General features: G+C 43.5%; 1 protein-coding gene across 1 annotated transcript in view; it reads right to left on the reverse strand.

Moving 5' to 3' along the window:
- SLC30A8 (solute carrier family 30 member 8) overlaps positions 1-10,863 on the reverse strand; it is a 42,400-nt gene extending 31,537 nt beyond the window's left edge. Inside the window, exon 1 of the mRNA XM_075827986.1 lies at positions 10,793-10,863. Within this exon, the coding sequence (XP_075684101.1) occupies positions 10,793-10,863 (71 nt within the window). The remainder of the gene's footprint in view (positions 1-10,792) is intronic.
- Positions 10,864-17,098: the final 6,235 nt, after the last annotated feature.

The following is a 17,098-nucleotide window of genomic DNA, read 5'->3' on the forward strand; positions in this document are numbered from 1 at the left end:
TGCAGATCAGATTGCATTTTCAATGTGACAGATTATGTTTCAATTATAAAATTCTGGTTTCCTGCAGCCACCAATAGGGGGAGTTTAGGAGCTTACTGCATACTGTTTTTACATTTAACTCAATAATAAACACTGTATACAGTAAACTCATAACCTCCTCCTAGTAGTAACTGACGGCAGTCAGAATATTATCATTATACGCTATAATGAAGTCTTATCAATGTTGTTGTAAAATACATATTTTTATGAGGTAATGTAAATTGGTGCAAAGATGCATTATTTTAGGAGATGGTGAAGATGTACCAAATGTACCATAATGGCAAATATGGAGAAATAATGTTTTGATAGGCAGGTTAGACACTTCTATTCCTAACATGATCTTGTGGCTGGCGTGCTTTACATATATATTTTGAATGAAAAAAATGGTTCACACCGTTAATACATTTTACGCATTTAACGCCTTGCCTTAGCCACGCCCTTTTTCCAGACACTTTTCAAATTCAAATGAATGGAAACCCTAACAAGTATGATCTGTACTGCTAGCTGTTCTAAAAAGTCAAATACTATGCGTATTAAAGCTAGCCATAGGCATGAGTCGGGTAACAGCCTTCAAAGGGAGATTATGACCGATTAGAATTCTAAACATATTCTCTACGGATCATTTTTTCGAGAGATTATCCTTGTAGCGAGTCTGCTGGATGAAAACAGTGAACAATTAATAACGGACAATTGGATAAAGCAGTCACAATTCTAGGTTTCCGACAATTATCTCATGTCTATGACCTGCTTTTGAAAAAGAAAGACCTTTTATATACACATGACCTTGTACTTAAAGTTTACTGCACCTGAGGCTGGATTCACACGAGCGTTGCGTTTTTGCGCGCGCAAACAACGCAGCGTTTTGCGCGCGCAAAGAACATTTGACAGCTGCGTGTGTCATCCGTGTCTGATGCGCGGCTGCGTGATTTTCGCGCAGCCGGCATCATAGAGATGAGGCTTGTCGACGCCCGTCACTGTCCAAGGTGCTGAAAGAGCTAAATCTTTCAGCACCCTCGACAGTGAATGGCGAACACAACAGCGAAAAACCTGTAAAAAAAAAGATAAAGTTCCTACTTACCGAGAACTTCCCGGCCGTTACCTTGGTGACGCGTCCTTGGTGACGCGCCTCTCTTGACATCGGGCCCCACCTCCCTGGATGACGCGGCAGTCCAAGTGACCGCTGCAGCCTGTGATTGGCTGCAGCCTGTGCTTGGCCTGTGATTGGCTGGAGCTGTCACTTGAACTGAAGTGTCATCCCGGGAGGTCGGACTGCAGGAAGGAGACAGGAGTAATCGGTAAGTTAGAACTTCGGGTTTTTTTACAGGTTCATGTATTTTGGGATCGCAAGTCACTGTCCATGGTGCTGAAACAGTTTAACTCTTTCAGCACCATGCACAGTGAATGTCTCCCGACGTCGCGGACCCGAATTTTTTTTGCCGGGTTCGGCCAAAACGAGTTTGGCCGAACCCGGTGAAGTTAGCTTCGGTTGTCGGGGTTCGCTAATCGCAAAGACACTCCGTTTGGATGTTCGGAAACAGAAAAGTACGTGGTGCTTTTCTGTTTACATTCATCCTTTTGACAGCTGTTGCGCAAACACGCAGTTCGCACGGAAGTGCTTCCGTGCGACATGCGTGGTTTTCACGCACCCATTGACTTCAATGGGTGCGTGATGCGTTGAAAACGCTGAATCGACGGACATGTCGTGAGTTTTTGGCAACGGAGCAACGCTGCGCAAAAAACGCTGCCATGTCTGCACGGCCCCATTGACTAATATAGCTACGGGCAACGCACGTGAAAATCACGCGCGTTGCACGCGCGTATTTTACGTTCGTCTGAATAAAGCCTTACAGTTTGGTTTTTTTGGCCAGTAGTTCTACTTGCCTGGTAATATGTGTCAATAACCAGTATTGTTGGATGCATCAATATACACACATACTGTATACTGTAGGATTGACAGAGTGGGAACAATCACATCCCAGTGCGTCAAATCAAGTACTTCGTCACCCAGTGGGGGGATAGCATGCAATCACGGCTGGAATGTATCTAGCAGCTAGTTTATATTCTCTAAATTACTTGCATTCATTTTGTATGAAGACGCAATGTCGTGTTACTAAACATTAGATAGATAGATAGATAGATAGATAGATAGATAGATAGATAGATAGATAGATAGATAGATAGATAGATAGATAGATAGATAGATAGATAGATAGATAGATATGAGTAAGATAGAAATGAGAAAGATATGATATAGTGTGACATCTTGGGGACTACTTAGCTCACGGGATCACCATCTCCAGGTTGAGATGGTTGGCACACATATAAAGTTCACTCCAACTCATTGAATAAAAGTTTAAACCAGCCGCAGCTAGCTTTATTGTCTTCAAATATGAAAGATGGTTTTACACAGAAGCTCATAACAAACCCTAGGCCGTCCAGCCTCTAACTAAACATTAAGTGTCCCTCACTAAGAGACCCTGTGCCTTGTGCCCAGTACTTCAAAGCATAGGCAGCTCTACCTTACATATTGGTGACTCTCACAGGCTAGCATGCTTGTCTTCCCCAGACTGAGAGCCCTGTGTGAACAGCACACACCTCAATTAAAGAGTCGCCTCAGGTGAAGCCTAACTAGACTCATCAGACAGCCCAAGACACGAACTGTCTGTATGGAGTGGAAGCCCGCCCTTCTCCTTCACACTCCAGCAAACAAGGCCCTATTCCGGGCTTTACACCCAAGCAACAGCAGAGAAAACCCTCCCTGCTGTACATGTTCCCCGGTTGCTTAAAACCAGACAGTTTCTGAACTGTCCAGTAGCTGCACTGCTACAATAGATAGATATGAGATAGAAAGATAGATATAAGAAAAATAGATATGAGATAGATAGATAGATAGATAGATAGATAGATAGATAGATAGATAGATAGATAGATAGATAGATAGATAGATAGATAGATAGATAGATAGACAACATACAGCGACACATGAAGTGCCTACAGCTCCATCATATAGACTTGTACACAGTGTCCTAAATAGAAGAGAGAGGATCCCATAGCAAATTTAAAAATGGACCAACCCCCAGTATTATGCCGAATTTGGCAACCCAGGAGAGAACGCCCGCTGTACAAGCTCCATGCACATGCTGTGTGTATGGGGTCTTAAGGTGGCAAAACACCTTAGACTGGTGCATTCCTCTTGACCCCCCCCCCCCCATACACATACACTCGTGGCTGAGCGTGTATATGTACTTAATAGGGAGAGGGGAAAAGGCAATCCCAAAAAACTCTAAAATACATGTCCGACCCTACTTCCCCACGACATCTGCCATTTGAAATCGGCAGGTTTGGTCGACATTCATCTAATGTAAAAGGGCAGCTTTACACTGTTCGAAGCAAATACTGATTGGTCTGAGCCATAGGAAAGTCCATGTAATGCAGAGTTATCAAGTGCCTGATGTCTTTGCACAGCAATAAAATGGCAGCTCCTATTATATGGTGCCATGATTAGAAACCATTGTTTAAAGATTTCATAAAGTCTCCTTTTGTGTTTCCTCGTCTCAGGCATCCACAAATGTACACAATGACAATGTACTGTATAGTCTTGTGCCTGACTTAAGGTCACATTGTAAGGCTATGGACACTTGCAGAATTTAAGTTTCGTCTTGTTTATTATTTCAAGAAAAAAAGTAAAAGGTGCAAAATCTGTATGATGTTAGTTTCATTATACATTCCTCATTTTGCATGGTGCATACACAGTGAATGCCTGAAGGCATGGGACAGTAATGTTTAGTGGCTGGAATTTTTACCCTGTAGCTTTTTTTGATGCTCGATTTCTATAGCTGTTACGATTAGCAGCAGGACTGCTGCTAATCAATGATTTCTGTTATCTTTGTGTTTGGGCGATGATAGGCAATGCCGTTGGTCTGAGTCTGGATACGGTCATCATTTAGCTTTGCCTGGTTAACTAGGGCAAAGTACTTTTCTTAGGCTTATATATACTTCAGGCCTGGATTATTCAGGTTCTTGTTTATACTGCTTCTGGCATGTGCTAAACTCTTTCCAAATTATACTTGGTTCTTCTCTATGTGTTTGTTTGTACTATGGGACCTGTTGGTCCTCTGAGAGATCTCGTTTTTGTGTTTCCTGGGACCAGTAGTTCCATCTTCTACAGCCTTGTGTTCGGTTCTGCTCATCCACTGGTGAATAACTTTTGCCGTTTGTTTTCCGTCAGTATTGATGCGTGCTTCACCCATGGGATAGCGATTGTCTGGTATTGCGGTCTTGAGCACCACCAGCAGCGTAACAATAGCTAGTTCGTTTTTACTTTGCTTCAGTGATATCTGCATTATTACCTATCACTTGCATTATTACTAGTTGATGCTAATATCTTTAAACCAGGAAGACTAGGCTGGCTGGTGGGGCATGCAGCAAACCTAGATAATTGCTCTGTTAAAAGTGTTGCATTCTGTACAGTAGTTTGAGAACATACATGCCCTATATCCTTTATGCTGGTGCAATATTTTGTGGAGTGCGTTCGTATCGGAATTTCAATGTTGGCAAGTATGATCTAGTTTAAGAGTGATTGATAATGTACAGTACATAACTTATGCAAGGTTGCCAATGTCCTCCAGTTATTTCTGGCCAACTAAACCAAATATCTTGGACTGGATGACAAATGCTTAGTCTCTTTTAGAGATGAGCGAACTTATGATAAGTTCGGTTCGGATAGTTCGCCGAATTTCACGAAAAAGTTAGATTCGGACCGAACTAGTTCTGACCGAACCTGTAATTTCCGTGCGCCGAGCATGGTACTGTCCAGTGTGCTGATAGAGTTAATGGGGTGCACTAACTCTTTCAGCAACCTTGACAGTACATGCTCGGCGCGCGGAAAATACAATTTTAATGTAATAAAAAAATTAAAAAAATACGTTCATACTTACATTCCTCCTGTCCGGCCTCCAGCGATGCCGTTTCATCCATGTCGCCGCTGCAGCCAATCACAGGCTGTAGTGGCGGTCACGCACGTCAGGATGACGTCAGAAGGCCGGCCTCCAGGGATGACGCTTCATCCCACGTGACCGCCTCTGCAGCCAATCACAGGCTGCAGCGGCCTCTGCAGCCAATCACAGGCTGCAGCGGCCTCTGCAGCCAATCACACGCTCCTCTCCTGAAATACTCTGTGCTGCCTTAAACTCTGTGGACAGGTCAGGATCCTGTTTCTTTTAAATCCTGCTGGGGAACCCGCTCGATCCACAGGAGTGGAGGAGAGGTAACAGACTGAGAGCTACGTAATGGTAAGAGCAGAGTTCACAGCAGCACAGAATCTGCACGCTCCTCTCCTGAAATACTCTGTGCTGCTGTGAACTCTGCTCTTACCATTACGTAGCTCAGTCTGTTACCTCTCCTCCACTCCTGTCCTCAATATCAACTTCACATGATTGGCAAGTCACCACCCCGCAGAAGATCCGCACGCTCATCTCCTGAAATACTCTGTGCTGTTGTGAACTCTGCTCTTACCATTACGTGGTGACTTGCCAATCATGTGAAGGTGTTATTGAGGACAGGAGTGGAGGAGAGGTAACAGACTGAGAGCTACGTAATGGTAAGAGCAGAGTTCACAGCAGCACTGAATCTACACGCTCATCTCCTGAAATACTCTGTGCTGCCTTAAACTCTGTGGACAGGTCAGGATCCTGTTTCTTTTAAATGCTGCACTGTACCGCAGCCTTATATAGTGGATCGAGCGGGTTCCCTAGCAGCATTTAAAAGAAACAGGATCCTGACCTGTCCACAGAGTTTAAGGCAGCACAGAGTATTTCAGGAGATGAGCACGGCCGGCCACGGGCAGCCGGTCGTTTTTCCGAGCCGTGCTCCCATTATAAAGTATAGGAGCACGGCCCGTAAAATAAAAAAAATAGAACATGTTCTATCTTTTTAACGGCACGGGCACCTTCCCGTGAGAAAACGGGAAGGTACCCGTGGCTAACAGAAGTCTATGGGCCCGTTTGTTAGGGATCTGCCAGGTACTTCATCTAGCTATACTCCTGGGATTAATCAATCCACACCTGAGGCCAGACCTGTTCGACTGACACCATCTCCCACCAACCAGGGTGGCAGGCTCAGGAGTGGGAGAGCCTATCGCGGCCTGGTCTCTCGGAGTTAGCTCCGCCCCCTGCCCTTTATTACCTGCCCTGTGCTCTCCCTCAGTGCTTGTAATTCTTTTGGATTCCTGGCCCCACTGCTGCTTGCTCCAGCCTGCTTCTGCCGTGCTTCTGCCTTGCTGCAGTTCTGCTTGACCTGCTTTGCTTGCCCTGGCTTGCTTCTGTCTCCGTGCCCGCTCGGGTGTACTCACTTCGTCCTGGTCCTGACTGTTCGTTCGCCGCCCCGTTTCCTCGTGGCGTTCCGTGGCTACTGCCCCTTCCCTTGCGTGTTCCCTGTTTGTCTTCCTGTGCACTTAGCCAGCGTAGGGACCGCCGCCCAGTTGTACCTCGTCGCCTAGGGCGGGTCGTTGCAAGTAGGCAGGGACAGGGCGGTGGGTAGATTAGGGCTCACTTTCCCTTCACCTCCTTCCTGCCATTACACCGTTATTTCGGGTCGTAATTACGACCCGTAATAACGGGTGTTTTTACGGTCGTGTGCATGAGGCCCCGTAATGACGGGTGGCTACATGTGTGCACCCGTCATTACGGCAGCGTTGCTAGGCGACGTCAGTAAATAGTCACTGTCCAGGGTGCTGAAAGAGTTAACTGATCGGCAGTAACTGTTTCAGCACCCTGGACAGTGAATTCCGATCAGAATATAGAGTAACCTGTAAAAAAAAATAGACATTCATACTTACCGAGAACTTTCTGCTTCCTCCAGTCCGGTCTCCTGGCCGTTGCCTTGGTGACGCGTCCCTCTCGACATCCGGCCCGACATTCCTGGATGACGATACAGCCCATGTGACCGCTGCAGCCAATCACAGGCTGCCACGGCCTCTGCAGCCAATCACAGGCTGCAGAGGCCTCTGCAGTCAATCACAGGCTGCCGCGTCAGAAAAGAAGGTCGGACTGGAGGAAGAAAAGGGACTCGTCACCAAGACAACGACCGGCTACGTATGAAATGCTTTTTATTTTATTTTTAATCAGCAGCCTCTTTTCTCTATCAGTGATTGATAGAGACAAGTGGCTGCCGATTTGTATAATATTTTTGACCGGGTTCGGTCAAAACGGGTTCGGCCGAACCCGGTGAAGTTCGGATTCGCTGCGAACCGAACTTTTCCTGATGTTCGGACCGAAACCGGGTTCGGTTGTCCCGGTCCGCTCATCTCTAGTCTCTTTATATAAACCATGACTCCATTTGCATTGCCCTCGGAGAACGAGAGAGAGAGAGATCTCATATATGTGTGTGTATATATATATATATATATATATATATATATATATATATTTATTTCTATAATGTAAGAATAATTACCTTTTTACATTTTCTACCCTTTATTCTATATAAATATGTATCTATTAGGAAAACAACAGGAGCTTTTATGACATCCCATGCTAAATCCATAGGCATTAATATACGGTTGGTTCTCCCTTTGCAACTAAGACATCTTCCACTCTTCTGGGAAGGCTTTCTAGAGGATTTTGGAGTGTGTCTATGGGAATTTTTGCCCATTCATCCAGAATAGCATTCGTGAGGTCAGACACTGATGTTGGAGGAGAGGACCTGGCTCACAATCCCCATCCTAGTTTCTTATAAAGGTGTACAATGGGGTTGAGGTCACGGCTCTGTGCGGGCCAGTCAACTCTTTCCACAACAAACTCACCCATCCATGCCTTTATAGACCTTGCTTTGTGCACTGGGGCGCAGTCATGCTGAAGCAGAAAAAGGCCGATCCCCAAACTGCTTCCATAAAGTTAGAAGCTACAATTGTCCAAAATGTCTTGGTCTGCTGAAGCATTAAGATTTTCCTTCCCTGGTACTAAGCGGCATAAACCAACCACTGAAAAACAACCCCATAGCATAATCCCTCCTCACCAAACTGTACAGTTGGCACAATGCAGTCAGGCAGGTAACGCTCTCCTGGCATTCGCCAAACCCAGACTGATAGAGAAGGGTGATTCATCACTCCCCGGAACACGTTCTCACTGCTCCAGAGTCCAGTGGCAGTGTGCTTTACACCACTCCATCTGATTCTCAGCGTTGTGCTTGGTGATGTAAGACTTACATGCAGCTGCTCGGCCATGGAAAGCCATGCTATGGAGACCCCCTCTGTAACGTTACCTGGTCTGCCACTTCATGGAAATAATTACACTCACAGTTGATTGAGAAATATCTATGAGTGAAAAAATTTCATGAACTGACTTGTTGCAACAGTGGCATTCTATTATAGTAGCACACTCTAATTCAGTGATCTCTTTAGAATGACCCATTCGTTCACAAATGTTGGTATAGGCGACTGCATGGCGAGGTGCTGGATGTTATCCACCTGTGGCAATGAAGCACCTGAATTTAATGATTAAGAGGTGTGTCCCAATACTTTTATCTCTATATATACACTACCGTTCAAAAGTTTAGGGTCACTTAGAAATTTCCTTATTTTTGAAAGAAAAGCACAGTTTTTTTCAATGAAGATAACATTAAATTATTCAGAAATACACTCTATACATTGTTAATGTGCTAAATGACTATTCTAGCTGCAAATGTCTGGTTTTTAATGCAATATCTACATAGGTGTATAGAGGCCCATTTCCAGCAACCATCAGTCCAGTGTTCTAATGGTACATTGTGTTTGCTAACTGTGTTAGAAGGCTAATGGATGATTAGAAAACACTTGAAAACCCATGTGCAATTATGTTAGCACCGCTGTAAACAGTTTTGCTGTTTAGAGGAGCTATAAACTGACCTTCCTTTGAGCTAGTTGAGAATCTGGAGCATTACATTTGTGGGTTCGATTAAACTCTCACAATGGCTAGAAAAAGAGAGCTTTCATGTGAAACTCAACAGTCTATTCTTGTTCTTAGAAATGAAGGCTATTCCATGCGAGAAATTGCCAAGAAACTGAAGATTTCCTACAACGGTGTGTACTACTCCCTTCAGAGGACAGCACAAACAGGCTCTAACCAGAGTAGAAAGAGAAGTGGGAGGCCCCGCTGCACAACTGAGCAACAAGACAAGTACATTAGAGTCTCTAGTTTGAGAAATAGACGCCTCACAGGTCCTCAACTGGCAGCTTCATTAAATAGTACCCGCAAAAAGCCAGTGTCAACGCCTACAGAGAAGAGGCGACTCCGGGATGCTGGCCTTCAGGGCAGAGTGGCAAAGAAAAAGCCATATCTGAGACTGGCTAATAAAAGGAAAAGATTAATATGGGAAAAAGCACACAGACATTGGACAGAGGAAGATTGGAAAAAAGTGTTATGGACAGACGAATCGAAGTTTGAGGTGTTTGGATCACACAGAAGAACATTTGTGAGATGCAGAACAACTGAAAAGATGCTGGAAGAGTGCCTGACGCCATCTGTCAAGCATGGTGGAGGTAATGTGATGGTCTGGGGTTGCTTTGGTGCTGGTAAAGTGGGATATTTGTACAAGGTAAAAGGGATTTTGAATAAGGAAGGCTATCACTCCATTTTGCAACGCCATGCCATACCCTGTGGACAGCGCTTGATTGGAGCCAATTTCATCCTACAACAGGACAATGACCCAAAGCACACCTCCAAATTATGCAAGAACTATTTAGGGAAGAAGCAGGCAGCTGGTATTCTATCTGTAATGGAGTGGCCAGCGCAGTCACCAGATCTCAACCCCATAGAGCTGTTGTGGGAGCAGCTTGACCGTATGGTACGCAAGAAGTGCCCATCAAGCCAATCCAACTTGTGGGAGGGGCTTCTGGAAGCATGGGGTGAAATTTCTCCCGATTACCTCAGCAAATTAACAGCTAGAATGCCAAAGGTCTGCAATGCTGTAATTGCTGCAAATGGAGCATTCTTTGACGAAAGCAAAGTTTGAAGGAGAAAATTATTATTTCAAATAAAAATCATTATTTCTAACCTTGTCAATGTCTTGACTATATTCTCTAGTCACTTTGCCACTCATTTGATAAATATAAGTGTGAGTTTTCATGGAAAACACAAAATTGTCTGGGTGACCCCAAACTTTTGAACGGTAGTGTATATATATATATATATATATATATATATGTAGACTGGATAGGGCTAGCACTATATAAAAAGCTAATTATTTCTAATTTACTAACAAGTATACATATACTGTAAACAGGATTTGATTGAAAATAATAAAGAAACAAGGTTAGTAAACAGGTCCTGAATGGTATATACCTGTTTTACCTCATTTATACTCATATTCAGCAGCACTTTCAAATCGGATTTGTATTAATTTATATTATAAATTAAACAAAATGTAATAATCTAATTGAAATAGTGAAAATATATTAAAAACAATTAAAATAATATTACATAAAAAAAACAATTAAAAGTAAAAAAAATTATAGACTTTTTTGGTACAAAAAAATTATACCGGACGTCTATCAAATTTGAACAATATAAAACACCAATTTAACCAAATGAAATTATTTAATAAGTATAATAAAATAAAACATTAAAAAAGTAACATTTCTTATATAATTTTTTGGTGCACAAAAATGATAATACAAAATATCTATGACGTTTTAGCTATATTAAACACTATATTTCTACAATTATTATTTTTTTATTTTTTTTTGCATCATTCATCAGTTTAAAATAAGTTTTGTTACCTGTCACTAGTTAGTGAGTACATCTTTGTTGCTTTTTCACTGACCAGGTAAGCTTTTTCTAATCCCTTCATACTGGTGGAAAAGTTTGTTGCTGACCAGGCTTCAAATTTAAAAAAATAAAAATAAGAAACAAAGAATATCCAACATATTTTGATAAATGTTTCTCCTTGAATTGAGCAGAAGAAAGCTGGCGTAGTTCCTCTATGGGATTTGTTTGCCACTATATATAATACACAGGTGCTTTCTGGCTGGGTGCAGGATAAGAATGGCTTGGATGTGAGGAGTAGACTTGAAACAGAAGGAACTGCAATTACAAGTGGCTTTGTTTGAATTGTGGAGTCAGAACTTTCTTTTGCCTCAGAGAGCATTAAAGGACAAAACCCTTAGCTACGGAAAATGCAACTGCTAATAATACTGCTAATGTGTTACATTACCCAGGAAAAAAATGATTAATGTGATGTGACTTAGGCTTTGTTTATGCTTCTTATAACAGAAAATACAAAGCACAACGGATACCCCATTGACTTACAATGGGGTCCTTTGGGTTCCACTAAGGAGTTCTTCGTATAGACGGGATAATTAGCGCTACATGCATTACTAATTTCCCCATCGAATATGACAGATTTAAATATAAAATATTTAAAACCCTTAAGAACCAGGCCATTTTTTGTTTTTTTCGTTTTTATCCCCCCCCCCTCCCCCACGGCCTTCAAGAGTCATAACTTTTTTTTATTTTTCCATCAATGGAGTGGTTTGAGGGCTTATTTTAATGCAGGATTAGATGTAGTTTTTAATGGCACCATTTAAAGTACCATATAATGTAATGTGAAACTGGAAAAAAATATTTGTGGGGTGGAATTGAAAAAAACTGTAGTTCCTCCATTCGTTTAAACGGCTTTCACCATGTGGTAAAATTTAAAACTAATTAGGCCACCAGGCTGCCATGCCAACCATTGGCACTCCTCGATTGCATCGCCAAGGGGGCGATGAGCTGTCGGAGGTTGCCCCCTCTTTCTAACAGCTTAGATGCCGCTGTCGCTATTAACCACTCTATGTTGTATTGTGCCTCTGCTACTCCTTCTAAAAATGTACGATTAATTTGATAACTGGGTGTTACCATTTGGGGGTTCATTCCCAGAGAGGCTGACACTGCCCAATCAGTGCTGACAGAGCGATACTTAGTAGGGACACACCCCTTTGGCAAGGGGATTTTGATGCTGATTTTGACGCTGTTTTTCAGCACTTTTTAAAAAAAAATACAGCCACTGGAGGTTTTGACTTTGAACATTAAAATCAGCGCACTGTTTTTGGTGCTTTTCAGTGCCGAAAGCATTTGGCGGTATTTTTTCACGAACTATGGAGCTGATTTCCATTGAAAGAAATGGGAGGCAAAATAGAGCTGTTTTCAATGCTAATTATGCCGATGAAAAAACGTCAGAACCAGGGTTTTTTTTTTTGTTTTTTTTTTAATCAAATTATTTTTATTGGCAGTTTTACAAATATAAAACATAAGACATACACAAACAACACTCTCCCCCTGAAGATCCCCTGAGCCCAACCTCACAGTTTCATTGTACAGATCACCAAAGCAGCAATGTAGGCAGCAAGTGCACATATCGCAAAAGATATAACTCGACATGAATTAATGCATCCCCAACGACAAAACAACGATAGCGGCATATACTTGTCAATATCTTGTCTTAATAGCATACACCCAATGGCGGATTATAATATGGGCGGTTCGGGCGGCCGAACCGCACACAATCTTAAAAAACTATGCAGCGCTGCTAGCTGCCGCGCTGTCCCTCTTCCAACTGAATCTGCGTCCGCAGGACGCAGATTCAGTTGGGTTGAATGCTGGAGCCTCGCTCCAGCATTCACTCTGCCGTGAGCGGCTCGGTGCAGGCAGGCGCGATGTAGTGACGTCATCGCGCCTGTCTGCACGGAGTCACTCACGGGACTGCAGAGGAGGAGAAGCATCCCACACCGTCGTGGGAACCAGGATAGGTAAGTAATTATGTTTTTTTATTTATTAGGTACGCACATATGGAGGCATTATACTGTGTCACATCTATGGGGCATTATACTGTGTCACATCTATGGGGGCATTATACTGTGTCACAGCTATGGAGGCATTATACTGTGTGGAGGCAGCTATGGGGGCATTATACTGTGTCACAGCTATGGAGGCATTATACTGTGTCACAGCTATGGAGGCATTATACGGTGTGGAGGCAGCTATGGGGACATTATACTGTGTCACAGCTATGGGGGCATTATACTGTGTCGCAGCTATGGGGCATTATACTGTGTCACATCTATGGGGGCATTATACTGTGTTGCAGCTATGGAGGCATTATACTGGGTCGCAGCTATGGGGGCATTATACTGTGTTGCAGCTATGGAGGCATTATACTGTGTCACAGCTATGGAGGCATTATACTGTGTAGCAGCTATGGGGGCATTATACTGTGTCACAGCTATGGAGGCATTATACTGTGTAGCAGCTATGGAGGCATTATACTGTGTAGCAGCTATGGGGCATTATACTGTGTAGCAGCTATGGAGGCATTATACTGTGTGGAGGCAGCTATGGGGACATTATACTGTGTCGCAGCTATGGGGGCATTATACTGTGTCACAGCTATGGAGGCATTATACGGTGTGGAGGCAGCTATGGGGACATTATACTGTGTCGCAGCTATGGAGGCAATATACTGTGTTGCAGCTATGGGGCATTACACTGTGTCACATCTATGGGGGCATTATACTGTGTCACAGCTATGGGGGCATTATACTGTGTCGCAGCTATGGAGGCATTATACTGTGTCGCAGCTATGGAGGCATTATACTGTGTAGCAGCTATGGAGACATTATACTATGTAGCAGCTATGGAGGCATTATACTGTGTCGCAGCTATGGAGGCATTATACTGTGTCAAAGCTATGGAGGCATTATACTGTGTATAGGCAGCTATGAGGGATATTATACTGTGTTCCAGCTATGGAGGCATTATACTGTGTCGCAGCTATGGAGGCATTATACTGTGTCGCAGCTATGGAGGCATTATACTGTGTAGCAGCTATGGGGGACATTATACTATGTAGCAGCTATGGAGGCATTATACTGTGTCACAGCTATGGAGGCATTATACTGTGTTGCAGCTATGGGGGCATTATACTGTGTCACAGCTATGGGGGCATTATACTGTGTAGCAGCTATGGAGGCATTATACTATGTCACAGCTATGGAGGCATTATACTGTGTCACAGCTATGGAGGCATTATACTGTGTGGAGGCAGCTATGAGGGATATTATACTGTGTTCCAGCTATTGAGGCATTATACTGTGTCGCAGCTATGGAGGCATTATACTGTGTCGCAGCTATGGAGGCATTATAGTGTGTAGCAGCTATGGGGGACATTATACTATGTAGCAGCTATGGAGGCATTATACTGTGTCACAGCTATGGAGGCATTATACTGTGTTGCAGCTATGGGGGCATTATACTGTGTCACAGCTATGGGGGCATTATACTGTGTAGCAGCTATGGAGGCATTATACTATGTCGCAGCTATGGGGACATTATACTATGTAGCAGCTATGGAGGCATTATACTGTGTTGCAGCTATGGAGGCATTATACTGTGTCACAGCTATGGAGGGATTATACTGTGTAGCAGCTATGGGGGCATTATACTGTGTCACAGCTATGGAGGCATTATACCGTGTTGCAGCTATGGAGGCATTATACTGTGTAGCAGCTATGGGGGCATTATACTGTGTAGAGGCAGTTATGTAGGCATTATACTGTGTAGCAGCTATGGAGGCATTATACTGTGTCACAGCTATGGGGGCATTATACTGTGTTGCAGCTATGGGGGCATTATACTGTGTCGCAGCTATGGGGGTATTATACTGTGTTGCAGCTATGGAGGCATTATACTGTGTTGCAGCTATGGAGGCATTATACTGTGTTGCAGCTATGGAGGCATTATACTGTGTCGCAGCTATGGGGGCATTATACTGTGTGGAGGCAGTTATGGGGGCATTATACTGTGTTGCAGCTATGGAGGCATTATACTGTGTTGCAGCTATGGGGCATTATACTGTGTAGCAGCTATGGGGGCATTATACTGTGTCACAGCTATGGAGCATTATACTGTGTCGCAGCTATGGAGGCATTATACTGTGTAGAGTCAGCTAAGGGGAAAATTATACTGTGTAGAGGCAGCTATGAAGGGCATTATACTGTGGGGGCAGCTATGGGCGACATTATACTGAGCAATTACAAGAGCTGCAGGTCCAAGGGGGGAGACACAGTGTAGCACAATATACAAGGGGGGGATTGTTGTATAGCACTATATAGAAGGGAGCGCTGTGTATCACTATATCTAAGGGGGATTGCTGTGTAGCACTATATACAAGAGGGGGAGGGCTATGTGACACTATTTACAGAGGGGGAGGACAGTGTAGCGCTATTTACAGGGGGCTGTGTGTGGTGCTATCTACAGTGTTTGACACAATTATATTCAGGGGCGCAGTCTATGGTGCTATAATATTTAGGGGCACAGTGTTTGTACTATTTTATTCAGGGGTGCAGTGTTTGGTGCTATTATATTTAGGGGGCACAGTGTGTGGCACCATGATAATATTATCTTTGTTTATAGGTGTGAAAATGTTGGAAAAGTGAGGAGGCAAAGACATCTGAGTGGCAAATTCTGCAGAAATGGGTCATGGCCGGGAAAAGTCGTCATGAAGTCTGGACTGGATGGAGAAGAAAAGAGGAAAAAAACTACGTCGTCACCTGTGAGTCACAAGATTTATAGACAATCTGTCATCTCTACTGACATGTTTATTATAGGAAATCCTTGTATTTCACAAAGTCTTTGTGCAGTCCAGGACTGATAGACAAATAAGTGTTACTATTCCCCTTGTTAGGAGGATGTGTCCCTACATGGTGCGATACTGTCAGCGATGGTTGGAGACTGTCAGTATGTGGGGACACAGCCTTTTGACAAGGGGAGTAGTAACACCCATTTGTTAATGTCTGGACAAAAAGGAAGTGTTAACAATAGTTACAGGGCGGCGGTGGAGAAGGGGGGCCCAAGTTTGGATAACAGCCCAGGGCCTATGGTCTACTTAATCCGCCACTGCATACACCCCATACGGATCTTTGAATGTGGGGTGTAGATAAACCGGGAGTATCTATCCAGGCCCGCATACTCTTTCAAACTTAGCATCTGCTTTCCTTTTATGATACACCTCCTTTTCTAATCGAATGATGTTATTCATTTTAGCAATGACTTCAGTTATATTCGGTGGGGAGGACTATATCCAATGTTGGGCAATCACCTTTCTAGCCTGGTACAACATTCTAAGAATTCCAACAGAAATTCCCTCGTAACGTCAGTTCCCTTAGAACAGCCCCAAAAAGGTCCCAGTAAGGTACACTCCCACATCATGCGAAGGAGGTGGGCATCATCAATGTCACAGCAAGGGCACTTTGCATCTCCTCTAAATTATACCCTATGCAGCCACACCGGAGTTCTATAAACTCTATTAGGTGTGGTCGCCAGGACATCTTCCCAGGCTTCATCAGCGATAGGACCCACATCTGCCTCCGATTTCGCGCGTAGATGTAGGGGAAATTTTTTGTGATACGAATCCGGAAGGTGTCCATATATATCGCTGAGACAACTCCATTTGTGGTGCCCTGCAAGATTATTATCTCAAGTATAGGATGAGAGGAGGTGGCGACAGTGGTCGTTCCAGCCTGTTCCTCCAGGGAATGGCGCAGCTGGAGGTATTGATGGAACAAGCGGAGCGGCAAACCAAATTCCTCACAAAGCTGTTCAAAACTTTTACGATTTCTGTCAGAGAATAGCTGTGCGACCCTATATATACCCAATTGTTCCCAGAAGGAAAATCCCTCTAATGCCTGTATTTCACCAAGTTTCGGGTTTTCCCATAGAGGTGTTATTTAATTGCAGTTTTTCAAGCTCTGCAAGTCGTTGATTTTATGCAACATTTTGATCAATAATAGTAATGTTGGTCCAAGCATATTCTGGCTGGTTTTATCTTTCTAAATAAGTGACCTAAATAACCATTGAATTCTACAGAAGTATACCATCGGGATCCATACAGGTAAATTCTGTAGTAGATATATAACTGTGGCGTCAGAATCTGTCTTTGCCTTTTTGCTAGCTGATTCCGATGCTTTTTCAGCGTTGGAATCAGCGTGACAAATGCTTCACTTATACCGTGTTTACACAAAGTATTTTGCACATTAATTGAATCTGAATCT

This window comes from Rhinoderma darwinii, chromosome 5, assembly GCF_050947455.1.
Source record: "Rhinoderma darwinii isolate aRhiDar2 chromosome 5, aRhiDar2.hap1, whole genome shotgun sequence".
NCBI classification, from domain to species: domain Eukaryota; kingdom Metazoa; phylum Chordata; class Amphibia; order Anura; family Rhinodermatidae; genus Rhinoderma; species Rhinoderma darwinii.